The 18,514-nt window shown below is 33.8% G+C and overlaps 2 protein-coding genes across 2 annotated transcripts; one reads left to right on the top strand and one right to left on the bottom strand.

Annotated features, from left to right (window-relative positions):
* Positions 1–211: 211 nt before the first annotated feature.
* On the top strand, positions 212–2,852 carry mRpL22 (mitochondrial ribosomal protein L22). The gene is made up of 3 exons (XM_089632131.1): positions 212–528; positions 952–1,165; positions 2,595–2,852. The coding sequence occupies exons 1-3, from the start codon at positions 334–336 to the stop codon at positions 2,813–2,815; spliced, it is 630 nt and encodes a 209-aa protein (XP_089488257.1). The 5' UTR covers positions 212–333; the 3' UTR covers positions 2,816–2,852.
* A 4,548-nt stretch (positions 2,853–7,400) lies between these two features.
* LOC149423809 (uncharacterized) lies at positions 7,401–11,343 on the bottom strand. The gene is made up of 2 exons (XM_089632130.1): positions 10,141–11,343; positions 7,401–7,742 (listed from the first exon to the last, which is right to left on the bottom strand). Exons 1-2 carry the CDS (start codon positions 11,227–11,229, stop codon positions 7,467–7,469), a joined length of 1,365 nt encoding a protein of 454 aa, XP_089488256.1. The 5' UTR covers positions 11,230–11,343; the 3' UTR covers positions 7,401–7,466.
* Between the last annotated feature and the right edge of the window lie 7,171 nt (positions 11,344–18,514).

Raw genomic sequence — 18,514 nt, 5'->3', positions numbered from 1 at the left:
ACAAGTCAGCCAGTTTCTTCTATTTCTCTTCCAGCATCGTTACTACATAATATTTCTCGGTTATACAATTACGTTCAAAAATCGTGGGTTGTACCCGGGCGATCAATTCGAAATTTTTTGATCATAAAGTTTTGGAATCCGTGCTTCGATTATGTCATCACAATTTTTTTTGGTAGAAATTGTCTATGAATTTTTTTGACGTTAACTTGTACAGATTATAGCTTATGGTCTGGCTCCTGTGAAGTTATGCTGTGAAGTGTGAAAATAGTGAAAACCTAACCTACATTGTTAATTTTCAATTCTGTACTTTGATTATTTATAAAGTTCTTAAAAATGCAGAACTTACTTAAAATAAATAAACTCGTTCTTCTACCATGTCACGAATCTTTCAGTGCAATGCTAACAGCCAAATTGCACCTGGATACACCTTCTTACTCCTGGAGGAATATCGAGGAGCCTAAACGTTTCCTAAATTATAACAAAAAGATTTATCCGCCTCAAATGGAGGGAGAAGAAAGAAGACCGGCAGTAAGCTCATTTAAATTTCGCTGTCATTTGGTCTTCGAAAAAGAGAGCTATATTTTATAATATTGTCATGAAACGACGTAAAAGGATAGGGCTACATGCAATGCAATCATTCATCTCATTATGTAGGTAGATAGAGGAGAGTCTCTCATATAGGCTTCCTGTCATCGATATGAAAGACAAGGAATTTGAGTAATGGATATCTCTATGTTTCACTGTTTTATGTGCTCATTGGTCAGACTACAATGTCTTATCTACTCGGCCAAACATTGTTTAAAACATAAACATTGTTTAGAAAATTTGCTTTCTGAGCTATCTCTTGCTCCTTAATTGGTCCCATGTGTAACAAATCCGGTTTTGGACTAGTAACCCTTATAATTGCGTTACTTATATTATATTCCTAAACATTACTTTTTTCTTTTTTAGTTTGTGTGCCACCAAAAAACCAACATTAGATATAGCCCCAAGAAAATGTGGTATGTGGCTGCCTTCGTTCGCGGTATGGCAGTTGATGAAGCCATTAAACAGTTGAGTTTTGTTTTGAAGAAAGGTGCCGCTGCTGTAAAGGAAACCATCTTGGAAGCTCAAGAATTAGCAGTTACTAAACATAATGTGGAATTCAAAAGTAACTTGTGGGTTGGTAAGTAATCATTTTATTGAAAAAGTTTATACATTTAAAAGTAACTTGTGGGTTGGTAAGTAATCAATCATTTTGTGAGCTTTTATTTAAAAAGTTTGTCCATATTTAAAAGTAATTGTCAATCGGTAAATAATCATTCTGTGAACTTTTGTTGAACATATTCAAAATTATCTTGTAGGTTGGTAAGTCATCATTTTGAGAGCTTTTATTGAAAAATTTATATATATTTAAAAGAAATTTGTGGGTTGGTAAGTAATCAATTTCTGAGCTTCTATTGAAAAGTTGATACATATTTAAAATAAATTTGTGGGTTGGTAAGTAATCATTTTGTGAACTTTATATTCAAAAGCAAATTGTGAATTGGAAAATAATTTGTTAGTGAACTTAATGATGAACAGTTTTATATTCAAAAGTAACTTATGGGTTAGTGAGTAATCATACTGTGAACTTTTTGAGCTAGAATTTGTGATTCTTCTTAGTCCCAGCAGTTTGGTGTTAGATTCCATACTAAATGAGTGTGAATAATTAATTAGCATTTTGCCAAAAGAATCTCAATGTGATTGAGGCAATATTGGTACCTAGTCAATTCTGTTTTACAGAATAAGTATAAATCTCCATATTTAGAACTCTCCCATTTTTCAATAAACATTATTCCGTGGAATATTTCCCTGTGTAACTGTGTACAATACAACAAGCAATGTTTAGCAGAATTCAAACAAAATAAAAGTTTGTTTATTGTAGTATCCTTTTCAGAGCGAGTTCCCATGGAGCGGTTTATTTTACATGGGTAAATTTGGAGCATTTCAGATTACATGCCACTAAAAACAATTTTTTTATCACATATTGCACTGATCACACTGCCAAAAGTCTTAACAACATTATACGCACTCTGTCCCATCTTTATGTTTATGCTGGAGCAAGATGGAGTGTGTGTAATGTAGTCAGTGGTGGACGTGTGATGGAAAAGTACTTTTGTTTCTAATTTTACAGAATCGGGAAAATCAGGAAACATCTACATTTTTTACTCGTTCTGAAAACTAGTTAAAAATCTTTCCTGTAACTATATTGTTTCGGGAGGAATTTTGTAACTTATTGAGTAATAGTGTATTGGTCTTATCGGTATCGCAGATAACCGACAACAAGTATTGTTACGTCCTAACACAGCATCCCATTCATTGGTCAAATGCATTGTACATATAGTTTTATATTAGTAATCCACGAACAGTGGATGCAATCCATTAGCCATAGGTTGATGATAGTTTGTCTAGTCTATAGTTAGTAGATAATAAGATAGATCATTATATATTTGTACAGCGCCCTTGAGGTGATTTTTCACAAAAATGGCGCCATACAAATTATCCAAATATTATCCCTAATATTAACTAGTATGTACCTTGTTTAGAAACTTATCTTCTCATTTTTCTTTCAGCTGAATCCTTGTGCAGCAAGGGAATGATGATAAAGGGACTTCGCAGGCATGCCAAGGGACGATTGGGTGAAATCCGGTACATTTATACTCACTATTTCGTTAGACTAGAAGAAGGACCTCCCCCAAAGAACTTCAACAAAGAAAGGCTTCAGACGCCTCAAGAACAGTTGGATTCTTGGCTAGAAAAAATGAGGAAGAGAAAAGTTATCGGGTCATTGTAATTCAATAACTAACTAGTTGTATCTTTAAATGTTTAGACCTAGAATAAAATTTGTTTTAAAATGTAATTTTAGTTTTTATTTATTTAAATATTTGTGAAATTAAAATGTTTCCAGCTTTCGTGTAGCTATGCACGGACAACTATTTTGATTTTTATAAAATACTGGAATATGTGTCGTAGAGATCTTGACCTTCCCGTTGTTAACAGGGATAACATAACCCTGAAATTACTATTCTTCGTGTATCAGTTGAATGAATTTATTCTCTCCTTCAGAACTCATACACTTTGTTATACATATAACTCGTATGCGATATCTAAGCAGAAACGAAATACCGACTGCCCCTAATATTATGGACAAAACGTCTACGTCTCTGAAAGTAATATTATGAAGGCCATCAAAGCCACTAAGGCCGGTAAATCTCTTGGATACTATAGTCTAAATATTGAATACATAAGGTACGGAGGTAGATATGTACCTAAACTACTAAACATACTGTTCAACGCAATCCTTAAACATAACCATATACCGGGTGCAATGACAAACAATTATAACTCAGATCCTAAAATCAGGACAGCCTGACATGACCAACTCCAGGAATTACCGGCCAATATCCTTAGCAGCTAAAACTGCAAGATAATAAATAAGATATAACCTACTAAGTTATAAAGACAACCAGATGGTTTTAAATGTAGTGATGATTGCCAATACGGCAATACCATTGCAAAGCAAATAACAGAATTTTAAAAGAAATGAAAAAATACTGTATACGGGTGCTTCTTAGACCTAAGTAAAGCCTTCGACAGGGTTTGTCATAAAACCTTATGGAAGAAATTGAAAGCTAGGAATATACCTACCATTTATATAAACACACTATCCCGATGGCACTCCCGGTAGGAAAACGTACATCATACTCCCAGGCAGAGATGTGCAAATGGGTACCCAAAACCATTTGAAATGCAAAATGGAAATGGGTCAAAACTTTTCCATTTGAAAATGCAAAATGCAAAATGGTTTTTAGAAAAGCATTTCAAATGCAAAATGGTTTCTGAGGTCAAACAATTAAAATAATTATAGAATTTTTAAACAATTTTGTCATTTAATAATGGACATCAATGTAGAACAAACATATTACATGATGGTAAATCCAAAAACACCACGACTACAGATTATGAGACAGCAAAAAATTTGCGCGGGACTAATGTTGCCAACGTAAAAACATAGAAACTTAGCAGTTAATATTACAGCGTCATGGCCCCATGTTCAGTATCAGTATTTTTTGTAATGGTATCACTCAATTGCCAGGGCTCCTACCAGGGAGCAACTTGACAAATGTAAATTATCTCTCATAGCGAGGTTGAGGACCGACTGATATTTGGGGCTTATGAAAAAAAGATGAGTGGAGATAGTACGAAGAATGTTGCAAAAAAGCATTTAAAATGGAAAATGCATTGAGAAAAGCATTTAAGGTTAAACGCAACGCTCGTTGTATTCTACGTGTTCACAGATGGCGTTAATTAATTAATTTTGTTTAAATACGCTTTTGCAAGGTATTGCTTTACAGTATTAAGACAAATTATTTGTTTGCGCCCTCATACACGCAATATGAATATGAATAAATAGTTTTGTCCATATAAAAACTCAATTCTATCGAGAAAGGCATACAAATACAATATTGGATTGAATCATCGGTAAAATATTGTATTTGTGTGCCTTTCTCGAAAGAATTAAGTCTTTAAACGAACAAAACTATTGATTCATATTCATATTGCGTATATACGGGCGCAAACAAATGATTTGTCTTAATATTGTAAAGCAATACCTTGCAAAAGCGTATTTAAACAAAATTAATTAATTAACGCCATCTGTGAACACGTAGAATACAACGAGCGTTGCGTTTAACCTTAAAATGCAAAATGCAAAATGGTTTTTAGAAAAGCATTTAAAATGTAAAATGGAAAATACCCATTTTGCATTTTGCATTTCCATTTGAAATGGATTTATTTGAAATAAAGCACATCTCTGCTCCCAGGCGATATACTCGTGGTCAGGAGTATGGCAAGAAGGGTGTATGTCCCCCATCGTGTTTAATGTATACATAGACGAGTTGTCAAATCGCCTGGACATCAGAGCGGGCTGTCATATTAACACTTTAAACATAAACCACATAAGCTACGAGGACGACACGATTCTCCTAGCTCTGTCAATCAAGGGATTGAGATTATTACTAAATATATTTATTTATTCATTTTCGGGAAATCGACAGTTTACATTTAATCAGTTTGTACATAAGTATTATATAGTAAAATAAAACCAATTATGGATTTCCTCCTTGTGACTTTAACTGAGACAGCATAATATGGAATAAGTTATTTAAATAAATTATACAAAACAAAGATTATATAAAATGAATAATTTACAAAACAAACATTTATAGCCATGGAGAGAGGCTGTAGGTATAAATCAAATAATAATAGAGATATAAACAATAGAGACGTAAACATTATTCACAAACCATCAGAGAAATATTCTTTTATGGACCTCTTGTATTTGGTAAGTTCAGAACTGAAAATATCAACCTTGGATAATACGCTATTGTAATTATTGCATAGTCTGTTCCGGCAAGAATTCTGCTTAGAGTTCGTTTTGCTTTGATCAACCCTGAACAGGACACAAGAGCGTGTTGAACTCGCAGGTACATTAAATGGAATCTTGTTTAGCAACTCTGGGCATTGAATATTATTGTTAACTACTTTTTACAGGAATAGTGCATCCTTATGATGCCTCCGTACACTCAGTGAATCAATTTTAAAGTATGAAGCTGCCTCTGCATAATTATTAAACCTTATAAATGACTTGTAACAAAGATATTTTAGGAATTTGTTTTGAATTGCTTCGATTTTGTTTATGTGGATTTTGTAATTATGTGAAGAATATGGAAAACAGCACAATATGGTATACAACCCAAAGATGAAATAGATTGCATTCCACCACGGGAAAAATCCCGATACGAGTAAGATGCTCCCCGTACACCTTAACGAAGCAAAAAGAAATACATGTACGATCGTTAAATACTTGGGGCACATTATTGATCAAGACCTTTTTAGACGATGGCGATATTGAACGACAAAGAAGAAGTCTCAGCATAGTCAAATATGATTGCCCGCAGATTTTGCAAATGCAACAATAATGTTTTAAAAACATTGTTCAATTTATTTTGTGCCGGCCTGTGTGACATGGTGTCACTACCGAACTTGTTCTCAGACCTGATGAGACACCGGGTCACTGGAGCCAGGATGCGGCTAGTGGCCTCCGCTAACACGGTGGTGACCGCAGCCTACCAGCACCAAGCGCCACTCCTGAGTGAGCGCTGGGCCCAAGCTCACTCAAGACCACGCCCTACATAGTTGTTCTTAATTGCTTATTTTTGGATTTTCTTGTATCTCGTAAGTTCATTGTGTGTCCTAAAAAATTGTTTTATTCACATAATGACTGTTTATTTTATGAATTTTCAGACCTAATTGTATTTCCAAAAGAAATAAAAAATCGTTATATTCACATAATATCTATTATACCATCAATGTGTATATCTATATGGGACATGTGGGAATACGCTAACCTCCCCACATCCTGGAATAAAAATTATTATTATTATTGTGGCTGTGAAAAAAATATGCACTCTTCCGTCTTGGCGTTTGTATCACAAATGGTTTTGTGAAATGCAAATGTTTATTAGCTGACATCGCGCAACAAGTTATTTTTCCATACAATTTTGTATAGCTGAACATAATTGAAAAATTCAAGAATTTTAAGCTTATGATTATGAAAATCAAATTGTTTATAACTAATTTGTGTGATTCTATATTTTATCTGAGATTACGGAAGGATTTTTAGAAAAAATATCTATACATAATAGGCTCAAGAAGTTCTTCAGTGAAGGCATTTTCGAACATATAGAAATATGATAATGGTTTAAAATTTTCATTATTATTTTTTTGGTAAACTAATGTTTTTAATACAAGATTTTTTTATGCATAGCACAAAGGGTAACAATTATTTTACAAGCAATAATTATTCGCCTGAAACACTCATCCACATTGAAAAATCTCCTGATAAAAGATACATTCAGGTGAAAAATGTAACAAGCAGTAATTGTTGAATGAAACACTAGTATATATTGAATAATTTCGCGGGTATGAGATAAGCCGCCATAGCTCAGTGGTCAGAGCTGTCGACCGGAAATCGAAGGGACACGGGTTCGAGTCCCGTTGGCGTCAGGTCCCTTTTATCAGGAGATTTTTCAATGTGGATGAGTGTTTCAGGCGAATAATTATTGCTTGTAAAATAATTGTTACCCTTTAAAATTTTCATTCACTAGTAACTTCACTTTAGACTTTTTTTAACTCCCATATAGAATTATTAGATAAATTATTTGTGTTATGGCTTGTTCACGAACATTACGAAGTGACCAGACCCTTAAGAGGTAGATTTTATTGTGTCCACTCGTAGCGATCAAAACTAGACAGGGAAATATTCCTACCTCATCAAAATATGCAGCGCTAGGGAAAACACAAAGTAAAATGCTGTATTCAATTAAATATTATTTATTCATAAACTATGTTAATACGAAACAAATATGCTAATACAAAAGTCTTTATTGGTAACGGTTCTGAACTTCGGGAGGAATATAATTTTCTTCTGCAGCCTTGGATACCTTCTTCTTTCCAAACCATCGCTTGGGATAAAATATTTTGTTGTTATCTATTTTTAATTCTAACTTCTCCTCGTTATCGAAGAACCAGATTTTCTCATCAATAAGCTGCAGCTCGTCTAGCTGGGCTTTCTTCTCCTTCAAAATCTGGGAATCCTCTAACTTCTTAAATTGCTCTGTTAACAATGATTCTCTTAAGGTGTCCCAGTTTCCAAACAACTGAAAAAATACAAACAACCATAGCTTTGAATTTTTCAATTGCAAAATGCATAGAAATTTGCGTATATATATATATTGTTTTTAATTTCTACAATTTGTTTCTAATCTTATATTAACGGATAATTGGTTGAACCATTGTCAAAATCATTAAGTCCGAGACGGATTGTATAGAGCTCCAGGATGACCTGGAGACTCTGGTCAATGTATATTGTTTAAAAAATTGGCTTCTTCTGAATACAGATAAATGTATCATTAAATCTTATTCTTGAAAGAAATAACAATATTATATCCAGAGATGTGCAAAATGGGTATCCAAAACCATTTGAAATGCAAAATGGAAATGGGTCAAAATTTTTCCATTTGAAAATGCAAAATGCAAAATGGTTTTTAGAAAAGCATTTCAAATGCAAAATGCAAAATACCTATTTTCAAAATGCATTGAAAATGCAAAATGGTTTCTCAAGTCAAACAATAAAATAATTATAGAATTTTTAAACATTTTTGTCATTTAATAATGGATATCAATGTAGAGTAAACATATTACATGATGGTAAATAGAAAAACACCACGACTACAGATTATGAAACCACAAAAAATTTGCGCGGGACTAATGTTGCCAACGTAAAAACAACGTAGAAACTGCTATTCAACATTTAATATTACAGCGTCATGGCCCCATGTTCAGTATTTTTTGTAATGGTATTACTCAATTGGCAGGGCTCCTACCAGGGAGCAACTTGACAAATGTAAATTATCTCTCATAGCGAGGTTGAGGACCGACTGATATTTGGGGCTTATGAAAAAAAGATGAGTGGAGATAGTAGGAAGAATGTTGCAAAAAAGCATTTAAAATGGAAAATGCATTGAGAAAAGCATTTAAAATGCAAAATGCAAAATGGTTTTTAGAAAAGCATTTAAAATGCAAAATGGAAAATACCCATTTTGCATTTTGCATTTCCATTTGAAATGGATTTATTTGAAATAAAGCACATCTCTGATTATATCCCTACATAATTAAGAACAATCTTTTAAATAGGGTAAATGTAATTAGAGATCTTGGAGTTCTATTAGAAAATAAGCTTCTCTTTCAATCTCAAGTCGAGCATATCATATTGAAGGCTTTGATTTAAACTTCAAGTAAGTTCGGTTTTCAAATATCCACAAACATTTAAGATTCTTTACATATCCTGCGTCAGAAGCAGAGATGTGCTTTATTTCAAATAAATCCATTTCAAATGGAAATGCAAAATGGGTATTTTGCATTTTAAATGCTTTTCTCAATGCATTTTCCATTTTAAATCCTTTTTTTGCAACATTTTTCCTACTATCTCCACTCATCTTTTATTCTAGCCCCAAATATCAGTCGGTCCTCAATCTCGCTATGAGAGATAATTTACATTTGTCAAGTTGCTACCTGGTAGGAGCCCTGGCAATTGAGTGATACCATTACAAAAAATACTGATTCAAATAGGTACTGAACATGGGACAATAATATTAAATGTTAGATAGCAGTTTCTATGTTTTTACGTTGGCAACATTAGTCCCGCGCAAATTTTTTGTGGTTTCATAATCTGTAGTCGTGGTGTTTTTGGATTTACCATCATGTAATAAGTTTGTTCTACATTGATGTCCATTATTAAATGACAAAATTGTATAAAAATTCTATAATTATTTTAATTGTTTGACCTGATAAACCATTTTGCATTTTCAATGCATTTTGAAAATAGGTATTTTGCATTTGAAATGCTTTTCTAAAACCCATTTTGCATTTTCAAATAGAAAAGTTTTGACCCATTTCCATTTTGCATTTCAAATGGTTTTGGGTACCCATTTTCTCTGGTCAGAAGCTACCTAGAGTACGCTTCAACAGTGTGGAACCCTCATTGTTCCATATATAAATAAAACATAGAAAGAGTCCAGAAATTTTTGAAATATGTTTCTTATCGCATGCGAAGTGATGAAAATTATGTCTCCATGAACATTAAAACTCTTGATCAACAATGAGATAATGGAGACCTAGTAATGCTTTATAAGATAATTCACAATTTTATTGATAGCCCGTATCCATTACAAAACATTAATTTCAGATATTCGTCAAGAGTTACTTGATCTCCAGACACATTTTATATTCCTTAAAGCAATACTAATTATCTTGAAACTGTATTTTTAAGAAGAAGCTATAGCATGTTTAAAAGATTATGCTCAGATATTGATTTCTTTAACACGAACTTCACTAAATACATAACATTCTTTAAAAAATAACGTTCAATTGAATATGTCAGAAAACTTTTTTTTTCCTGTTCTGCTTTCAGTTTGAATGGAATTTCAGCTTTGGCGATGGAAATTTTAGATACTATTATAAATCTATAATGGTTAATGGCAATTAAATAATATTCACCTGGCTGTGACGCTGAATATTCTCTTCTTCTGATTTACTTATTGCAAGTTTGATGTTTTCGATGAGTGTTTCTTCCATAGATTTAGGTTGATCAAGGCATTTTGTGTTTTCCAAATCTGCTAGTATTTCAGTGCACGCTTGAAATGTTTCAGAATCATCCTTGATATGAGTTAATTCCAAAGCATCTTTGAAGATTTTGAGGAAGTCTTTCAAAAGTATATTTTTATCCTTGATAATTTTAGACACCTGCTTCATTTTATCGACTTTTTTGTAATACAGCCAACCAATAAGTTGACAGTTTAGGCTGAAGGCATCGGTATTGTTTTTAGTTAATGCAATTAAAGTTTTACCAGCTAATAATTTCAAATCGCTCAAGTTAAAATGGTCATCAAAAAAAGGGTTTCTAATAAAGCCAACCCTTACTTTGACTTCCTCTTCCTTTTTCTTCTTTTTGGTCGATGGTGCCTCGGCTACAACTTCTACCTTAATCTCTTCTACCACTTCTGGTTGAAGGGTACTTAGATATTTGAGACAAGCGTACATACAAAGACTTTCTGTAATTTTGTTATCCTCAAAATCTTCTTGAAGCATGAAGAAGCTAGCTACTTTCGCAGCCGATGAAAAATTACCAATTTTAATCAAATCATCCAGTAGTATATTGCCAGTAAACTCGTCAAGGAAAATCCCATAATTCAGTCTGTCATCTAAAATTTCAACGAGTTGGTCGTATTGGCCATTGTCCATGAAACAACGAATCGCTGCGTATTGAGTAGATTTTAGAGTGTTTCCAGTTTCCATAGTGAGGCGAAGTTTGTGCAAGATGTCCCTCAGTTCGCTCAAATAATTATCATCGGAAATAGCATTCACAAATATGTCGATATCAATCGCACTCACCAGGTCACGGCGGGAGAACCTTTGGTCTATATTGTTATACAACTCTTCTATTCGAACTTTCTGTAAAATCGGCATATTCAGTCTGGTATTCCAAGCTTCGGTACATTTGTATGAATCTGAAAGGAAAGTTCTTGCGTTCTTTGCAAGGTTAGGTTTGATCGCATTGTTACAACAATGGGCGAATAACCTAAACATTGTTAACAAATCAAATTTGGGCGATATTAATATAAAATAATTGTTTTATTCAGACTTGAACTAAACAACGAAAATACATAACCCCTAAAAGTCAACCCCTCGTACCATAAACAATATAAATGTTTTCAAAGTTCCAAAGAAAATCTAAAATCAAAACCACAGAAAATCTACAATCTAGGAGCAATGATAATTTGAAAATTAACAATGAACACGAAGCAAAAAATTTATAAATGGCGTAAAAAAAACAGACAATGTTTATTTACATCTTGACCTAATCAGCCGTTGGTGCCAGCAGTCAATTCTGGATTATTTTTTATTTTTCCACAAAAATTATTAATAATTTATTGTAATTAATTAAAATGACTCAATGTTATATCACGTAGCGCTATAGCTCGAATGTAATGCAGATAATGACCATCGAACTTCACCGAACACATCAGCCGGCGCTTCTAACTTTTGTCAAAAATATCTCGGATTGCTTGACAAACGAGATATTCCCGAGGGTACTTTGTATTACGAATTACCTAATATGAATTGATATGCATTTGGGATTACGCAATTGTTCCTTGGTAATTGTCAAATGTTGGAATGTTAGGTATTAGATATTAGCTGTTTAATTACGATATTATCTACCAACCGAACACAAATAAACCATTCTCCAACCCATAAATAAACCAATCATCACCTCGCCAACCAAAATGATGTGAACATTGTGAACATAAATAAACCAATCACGTTGTGAACAATTCATTCATTTTGTTCGGCGAGGTGAGGCGTATTTATCGTACCCAGTAAAAGTACCGGGTATTTTCATGCGGTACTTTGTAATACAAATCTCCAAAATACTCACAAGTATTTTATACCGGGACTGAGTATTTATTAATTTCTGTCCCCTGTTCCCAGATAGGTATTAAATACTTGTGAGTATTTTGTAACCAGTATTTTTAATAGGTACTTTTAACAGGTATTTTTAATAGGTATTTTTGTTGGGTACTTTTAATAGGTTTACGAGTGGTTTATTTATGTAGTACAGTCTCTCATAAACACAAACGCACTCTACTCGACAAAATTATTTTACATCCATGACTAACCAAACGATATATCTATAATTAACTTACACGACGAAACAAGACAAATAAAAAGCTAAAATAAATTTTAAATCGCGATTACACGATATTCAATAAAAGTCATGCAATAACCAGTGAATTCACTCATGTCTAGCGAATGTTGGACGATGAGTAATATCGTACATCTGAATAAATAAATCATACTTGTAATAAAACATTTTATAGGAAATTATGTTATTTATATGATTAGACCATAGACAATGTGTTAATTCTGCCTCAATGCCCTTAATACAATTTCGCCGTGTGAGGCAGTTATCCAACTTAAGGCTGGCCGCATACATACGTTTTCCGTATTCGATTTCCGAATTCGTTTTCCGTATTCGGAATTCCGTGAGACTAGCGCAAACGTTCGTTTTTCTTCATCATTCGGAATGTATAAACGTCAGTACCAGTGTTGCCAACAAGGGCGATATATCGCCATTTAGGCTAGTCAGAGCGAGAATCTAAGTGAAGTAGCTTAAAAGGCGACTGGTCGCCACAATTAAGCTACTTCAAAAACATCAATTTTAAACATGTCCCGAAATATATTTAACTGCCGCACACGTTCGTTTTAGTTCCGAACGGAACAAATTCCTTACGCACGTTCCGAATGCGAGCCGGCGCGTCCGGAGAAACCGAATGGAAAAAACCTAATGAAGTCATGTGGAACGCAGCTCTTGCATACATTTTGTTTGTGCCGACGCAAACGTTCGGAAATTTCCGTTCAGTAATTCAGTGTTGCCAACGGATCGTGACCTAATATCGCCGTTTCTCATACATAAGGTAGCGTAAAGTAGCCGAATTTGCTGTTAGGTGGGACATGTTTAAAATTGATGTTTTTACGTGAAAATAAAAATTTCGTGGGGGGGTTGGGGTGGCTAGAGAATTTCAAGAAAATATAAAATTTGTCCCCAGAAAAATAAATTTCATGGGGGGGGGGGGAGTGGCTAGAGAATTTCGGGACATGTTTAAAAATTGATGTTTTTGAAGTAGCTTAATTGGCGACCAGTCACCTTTTAAGCTACTTCACTTAGATTCTCGCTCTGAGTAGCCTAAATGGCGATATATCGCCCTTGTTGGCAACACTGGTACTGACGTTTATACATTCCGAATGAAGAAAAACGAACGTTTGCGCTAGTCTCACGGAATTCCGAATACGGAAAACGAATTCGGAAATCGAATACGGAAAACGTATGTATGCGGCCAGCCTAAGGGACCCCATACAATTCTACAACCTCTAGCGTGTTACAGATCTTGCTTCGGTCACTGGGACATCATTTGAAGTGTTACATTCAAGACAATGGTTTTCGGAATCAGAAATTACAAGTGATGGTCTGAATTATGTAATCTTACAACACCTAAAAACAGTTTTTCGTGTGAAGGAGAAACAAAAAAATCGTTAACCTAGTGTTTTATTTCTAAGAAAAACTGCAAAACTAAAGGTAGGGTGTATAATGGAAAATGATACTGGGGTAGTTTAAAGACAATCGATTTTTTAAATGAATCAGCTATGCTATAAATACATTGATGTTCGAAAAGATTAAAAAAATATGTATAAAATAAAATATTTTTTATCGGTTGATTTTTACTACTCGAGGCAAATTTTTCAAAATATGTATAAAATAAAATATTTTTTATCGGTTGATTTTTACTACTCGAGGCAAATTTTTCATCAGACTCCCTTCGCAGTTATCTGGCTAGTGTTAATTATTGTTAAAATATAGTTATATATTATTTCACACTATTAACATCTCATTGCAAAAGTATTTATTTCGATATCGAATTTTTTTTTCATAAAATTAAAATCATTAAAAAAACAATATAAACCAAACTTAATGAAATAAAATACATGTAACGATTTTGACGCTCGTCGTAAATTTACTTCTAATAAAGCAAGCGTAAATACAGGTGTTTCAAATTAAATTGTCTTCTGAAATTTTAATTATTTAAAAAAAATTGTTATTTTCTCGTTGCTGCTCTAATAGCCTCAGAAACGAAACTAGTTAAGGATTCGAAAAAGTATGGGATGTAAGTGTTTATTAAAACATCTCTCCACTGGGGGATGAGGACCTAGAAAAAAAGATAAAGATTTTAATTTTAAACATTAGGCTTATCATTATTTTAACTAAAGTATGCTTTGCTTTGATTCAGATTCATCAAATAAATAAAATGTATCAGACAGTTTAATAATAAACAAAATGTTTTGTATTACACGTTTTTATATTTTTATTTGCGTTATGAACGAATGTTTATCATTAATATTTTACTATTATTAAAATATATTTGTTAAATATTTCGTAATAGGTTAGAATAGGTAAAATTGTGAATTATCTTATCAAGCATTACTAGGAATCTAATGTTTCGGCGTACGCATTTCTTCTTGTTCCATCAGCACCCTACAGAAGAGACAGAGCGGGAATCGTGTGATCCGTTGCGATGACGTGAAGCAATGTAATCTGTGTGGCGACGTGTGGTAGAAAAAAATATTTCATGATTTGAATCGAAAAAGAAATCAAAATGACATCTACATTTTTACTCCAAATATGCTCAGGAATGTCAGGTTAAAGTCATTCGAGTACGTGCTGATATACTAATTTATATACGTCATAGCATTTGTAATATAATCAGTTTATAATCACCAATGAAAGAGCAAGAATCAGAACAGGGTAGAAGAGAAGCAGCAGGAGTCTCAGCATCTCTCGGACGATGTAGCAGGTTCCCACGACGCACAGGGCGCCCACGATCACATCCCTGTTGGTCATCAGCAAGCTCCACGTGTCGTCCATCGCTTTCCAAATTTTCTGCCAAAGTTTTCGCAACTGTTAAAGACAAAAGTAAAATTTCCCATTTGCTTCATTTCCCGAACTATGTTATAACAAAGTAACATTAAAATTAAAGATAACGCTTGGTTTTAGTTCCCACTCCCAGCTATAGAATTGGAACTAAGTACCGCAGTTAACCACCTCGTTATTTTTTTTATCTGAATACCGGCAAAAGACTCACTCCCAATTACTGCCAATCATCTGGAGCTAATGGGACTATGGCATCCCCAATATTGAGGTATGTTGTGAGACTGGGGGAGTGGGGGGAGTTGTGGAAGATGGAGATGGGGAAGCACATGCCTATCCAGGTCTGGTCACCAACACGGCTAAATCCATTTCAAGCAACGTTTCTTTATCTGGTCTTTCACCGGGTTTTAGATTTACGCTTACCAATTCCAGACCAGCTATTAAAACTTAGTGCTTTACAAAAGCTAATTTTTCAGAAGCAATATGCACGCAGTAATACAATACATTTTACTTTCAAAATCATTCACAAAATTTTAATACTGAAAAACATAATACATTGGAATTACTTTTACATTTCGAATCATTTTGGAAAACCAATTATATGAAAATTATTGAGACATGGTTTTTGAAAAACCAAAAAAAAAAAATTCTTCCTCTTCCATCATTATAAATGGAAACGGTGGTGCAATGACGGAGAACTTTTTTTCTTAATTGATAATGACTTGATTACTGATTGAGAACGGCTTGATTACTGATTGAGGATCATTTTATTTTTAATCGACCATAATTTAATTATTGATTAAAGATGATTCGATTTTGATTGAGGATAATTAGATTATTAATTGAGGATGCATTAATTATTGACCAAGGATCATTTGATTTTTGATTGAGTATGATTAAATCATTTTTTAAGGATGATTTGAATTTGATTGAGGATGATTAGATTATTGATTGAAGATGCATTCATTATTGTTTGAAGATCATTTGGTTTTTGATTGACTATGATTAATTGATTAAGGATGATTTGATTTTGTTTGAGGATGATTAGATTATTGATTGAGGATCATTTGATTTTTGAGTGACTATGATTAAATTATTCCGTTTTTGTGCAAAATCACCTCAAAGGCGCTGATGTCACCGCACCTCAAGATGATTAAATTACTGATTGAGGATGATTTGATTTTTTTTACACTAGCTACATGCAGGATTCCGAGGAAAATAATTTCTCTCAGGATGTATGTCATCTTAGGGGATGATTTATGGAGGATATTTTTAAGAAAAGGAAGGGGAGGAAGTTCTGGGAAGAAAACAGGTATGAGGGGTGGGTAGAAATCTGAGGGATAGTGTGTCTATAAGGTGCGGACGTATGAATCCATACCTCCAACTGCGGTGCAAGACAATAGGTCGAGAAAGTCCTGCTGAAGAGGTCAAAAGACCTCCATCAACCTTTCTCACTCGATTAGGCCCGCTACGCACTTGGTGGGCAGACGCATCTGCCGCCAAGATCCAGAAAAACCTCATGAACCTGGGCACCACTGGTCGGTCAACAAAAGTAGCGAACCACCAGAGGTGACCTTTGGCAGCGGTATTGGTTATCCAATAAATGTTTCCTGGGGCGGCGGTACCCATACCCAACTCCCAGTTTGAGGATGATTACATTATTGAGGATGATTTTACTATTGAGTGAGGATAATTTTACTATTGGTTGAGGATGATTTGATTGTTGATTCGACTATTAATTTAGCTACCAGATGATCGAAACCCCGATGCCTGGGAGAACCCGACAAATGACCGGTCTATTTGATTGTTCGGTAAAGGTTACGAATTCCGCTTCACGGTAAATATGGAATGTTTACTTTGAATTAATACTTGAATTTAGTTATATTATTACTAAAAGTTACTATAAATGTTGGGGAACCTTTAATAACGCCTGCTCGCGTCCCCTTTAGAGTTATATCCCAGTTTTCAAGTAGTTTGTGGGCTACGCTAGGTTTGTATAGACTGGTTTGTGATTTAATTCTAATACGATATTATGTATATAATCCAAATCTTGATATGAACATAGTCGCCGTCGGCTGCGACTATAACGGCGCCGCATACTAATTGACATATCGCGTAAGTGACTTAATAAACGAAATTAAAATTAGAAGTGCGTATTTTTCCGTCTCCCCGACATAATAAATCATGTTTTGAATTAATAAAGCTAATTCCATTTATTTGAAAGTGAAATATTGCGTATTAAGAGTGAAGCGGAGTAAGATAAAAAATAATGATTGTTCATATAGGTTGATTTGATAATTAATTGAGGTACCAGATGATTGAACTACCAGATGATTGAACCTCCGATGCCTGAGAGAACCCGACGCTGTGCGCTCAGCAAATAACCGGTCTATTTGAAAACGTATGATCGATTTCACCAAAACTTCGGGCACATATACCAATACCTCCTAGAACAACTAAGGCCAGGACACTGAATCAAGATGGCCGCCGCTAAAGGCTGATGAGCATGGATTAATAAATCTAATTAGATGCCAATTATGGTAAAATAGTGATCTGAAGAGAGATTATATTATACTAAATACACACTGAAGTGCAAAAAACATAGGTACATATACACTGGGAAAATTGTAGTGACGGGTAAAAAAGGAAAAGAAAAATTCTTAGTAAAAATCTTTAATTTCCTTTGTTAAAAATGCAACATTTCTAAGTACAGTACTTATAATAATTAGTAGTAAGTAGGTACTTATAATAATTATAAAAGGTATTAAAAAAAGAATTTTTTAGAAGTCTAAGAGCTAGTTGTTTTATAGAATTTAAACAATTCAGCAAATTTCAATATATGTTTTCATGAAAGTTCTATTTAAATTCTGTTATTATATCAATATGGACAATTTGTTTCACATAACAGAACTTGAGTAGAACTTTGACAGAACTAACTTTGAAATTTGATGAATAGTTCATGTTCTGTGAAACAACTAGTCCTAAGAAATAAAGTAAATAGAAACAAAATGAATAATTGATAGCATTTAATAATGAAATTAGATTATAATGATATGTGTGGGAATATGTATAATATGAATGTTGTGTGTGTTGGTGGATATGGTAGACGCTGAGATTGTAGAGCAGTCTGCTGCAGCTGCTGGAGGCTGGCTGCTGGGGGCTGGCTGCTGTATGGCTGGCGGGTGCATCTGAAAATAATAACAACTAAAGTAGTACACATATAAGTAGTAGGGGTATATTGTTTTGACATGTTGAATGTTGATGAGGGAATGATGTGCTTGGATATATCAATCAGTCAAGAATATTTTTTTTTACTGTGTAGATTTTGCGACTTTTCACTACTTTTTTGGTGGTATCATTTCTTTTTTTAACATAATTATTTAACAATGA

Source organism: Hesperophylax consimilis, chromosome 5 (assembly GCF_061612785.1).
Source record: "Hesperophylax consimilis isolate HC1 chromosome 5, BYU_Hcon_1.0, whole genome shotgun sequence".
NCBI lineage: Eukaryota > Metazoa > Arthropoda > Insecta > Trichoptera > Limnephilidae > Hesperophylax > Hesperophylax consimilis.
This window is presented reverse-complemented; position numbering and strand designations above follow the sequence as displayed.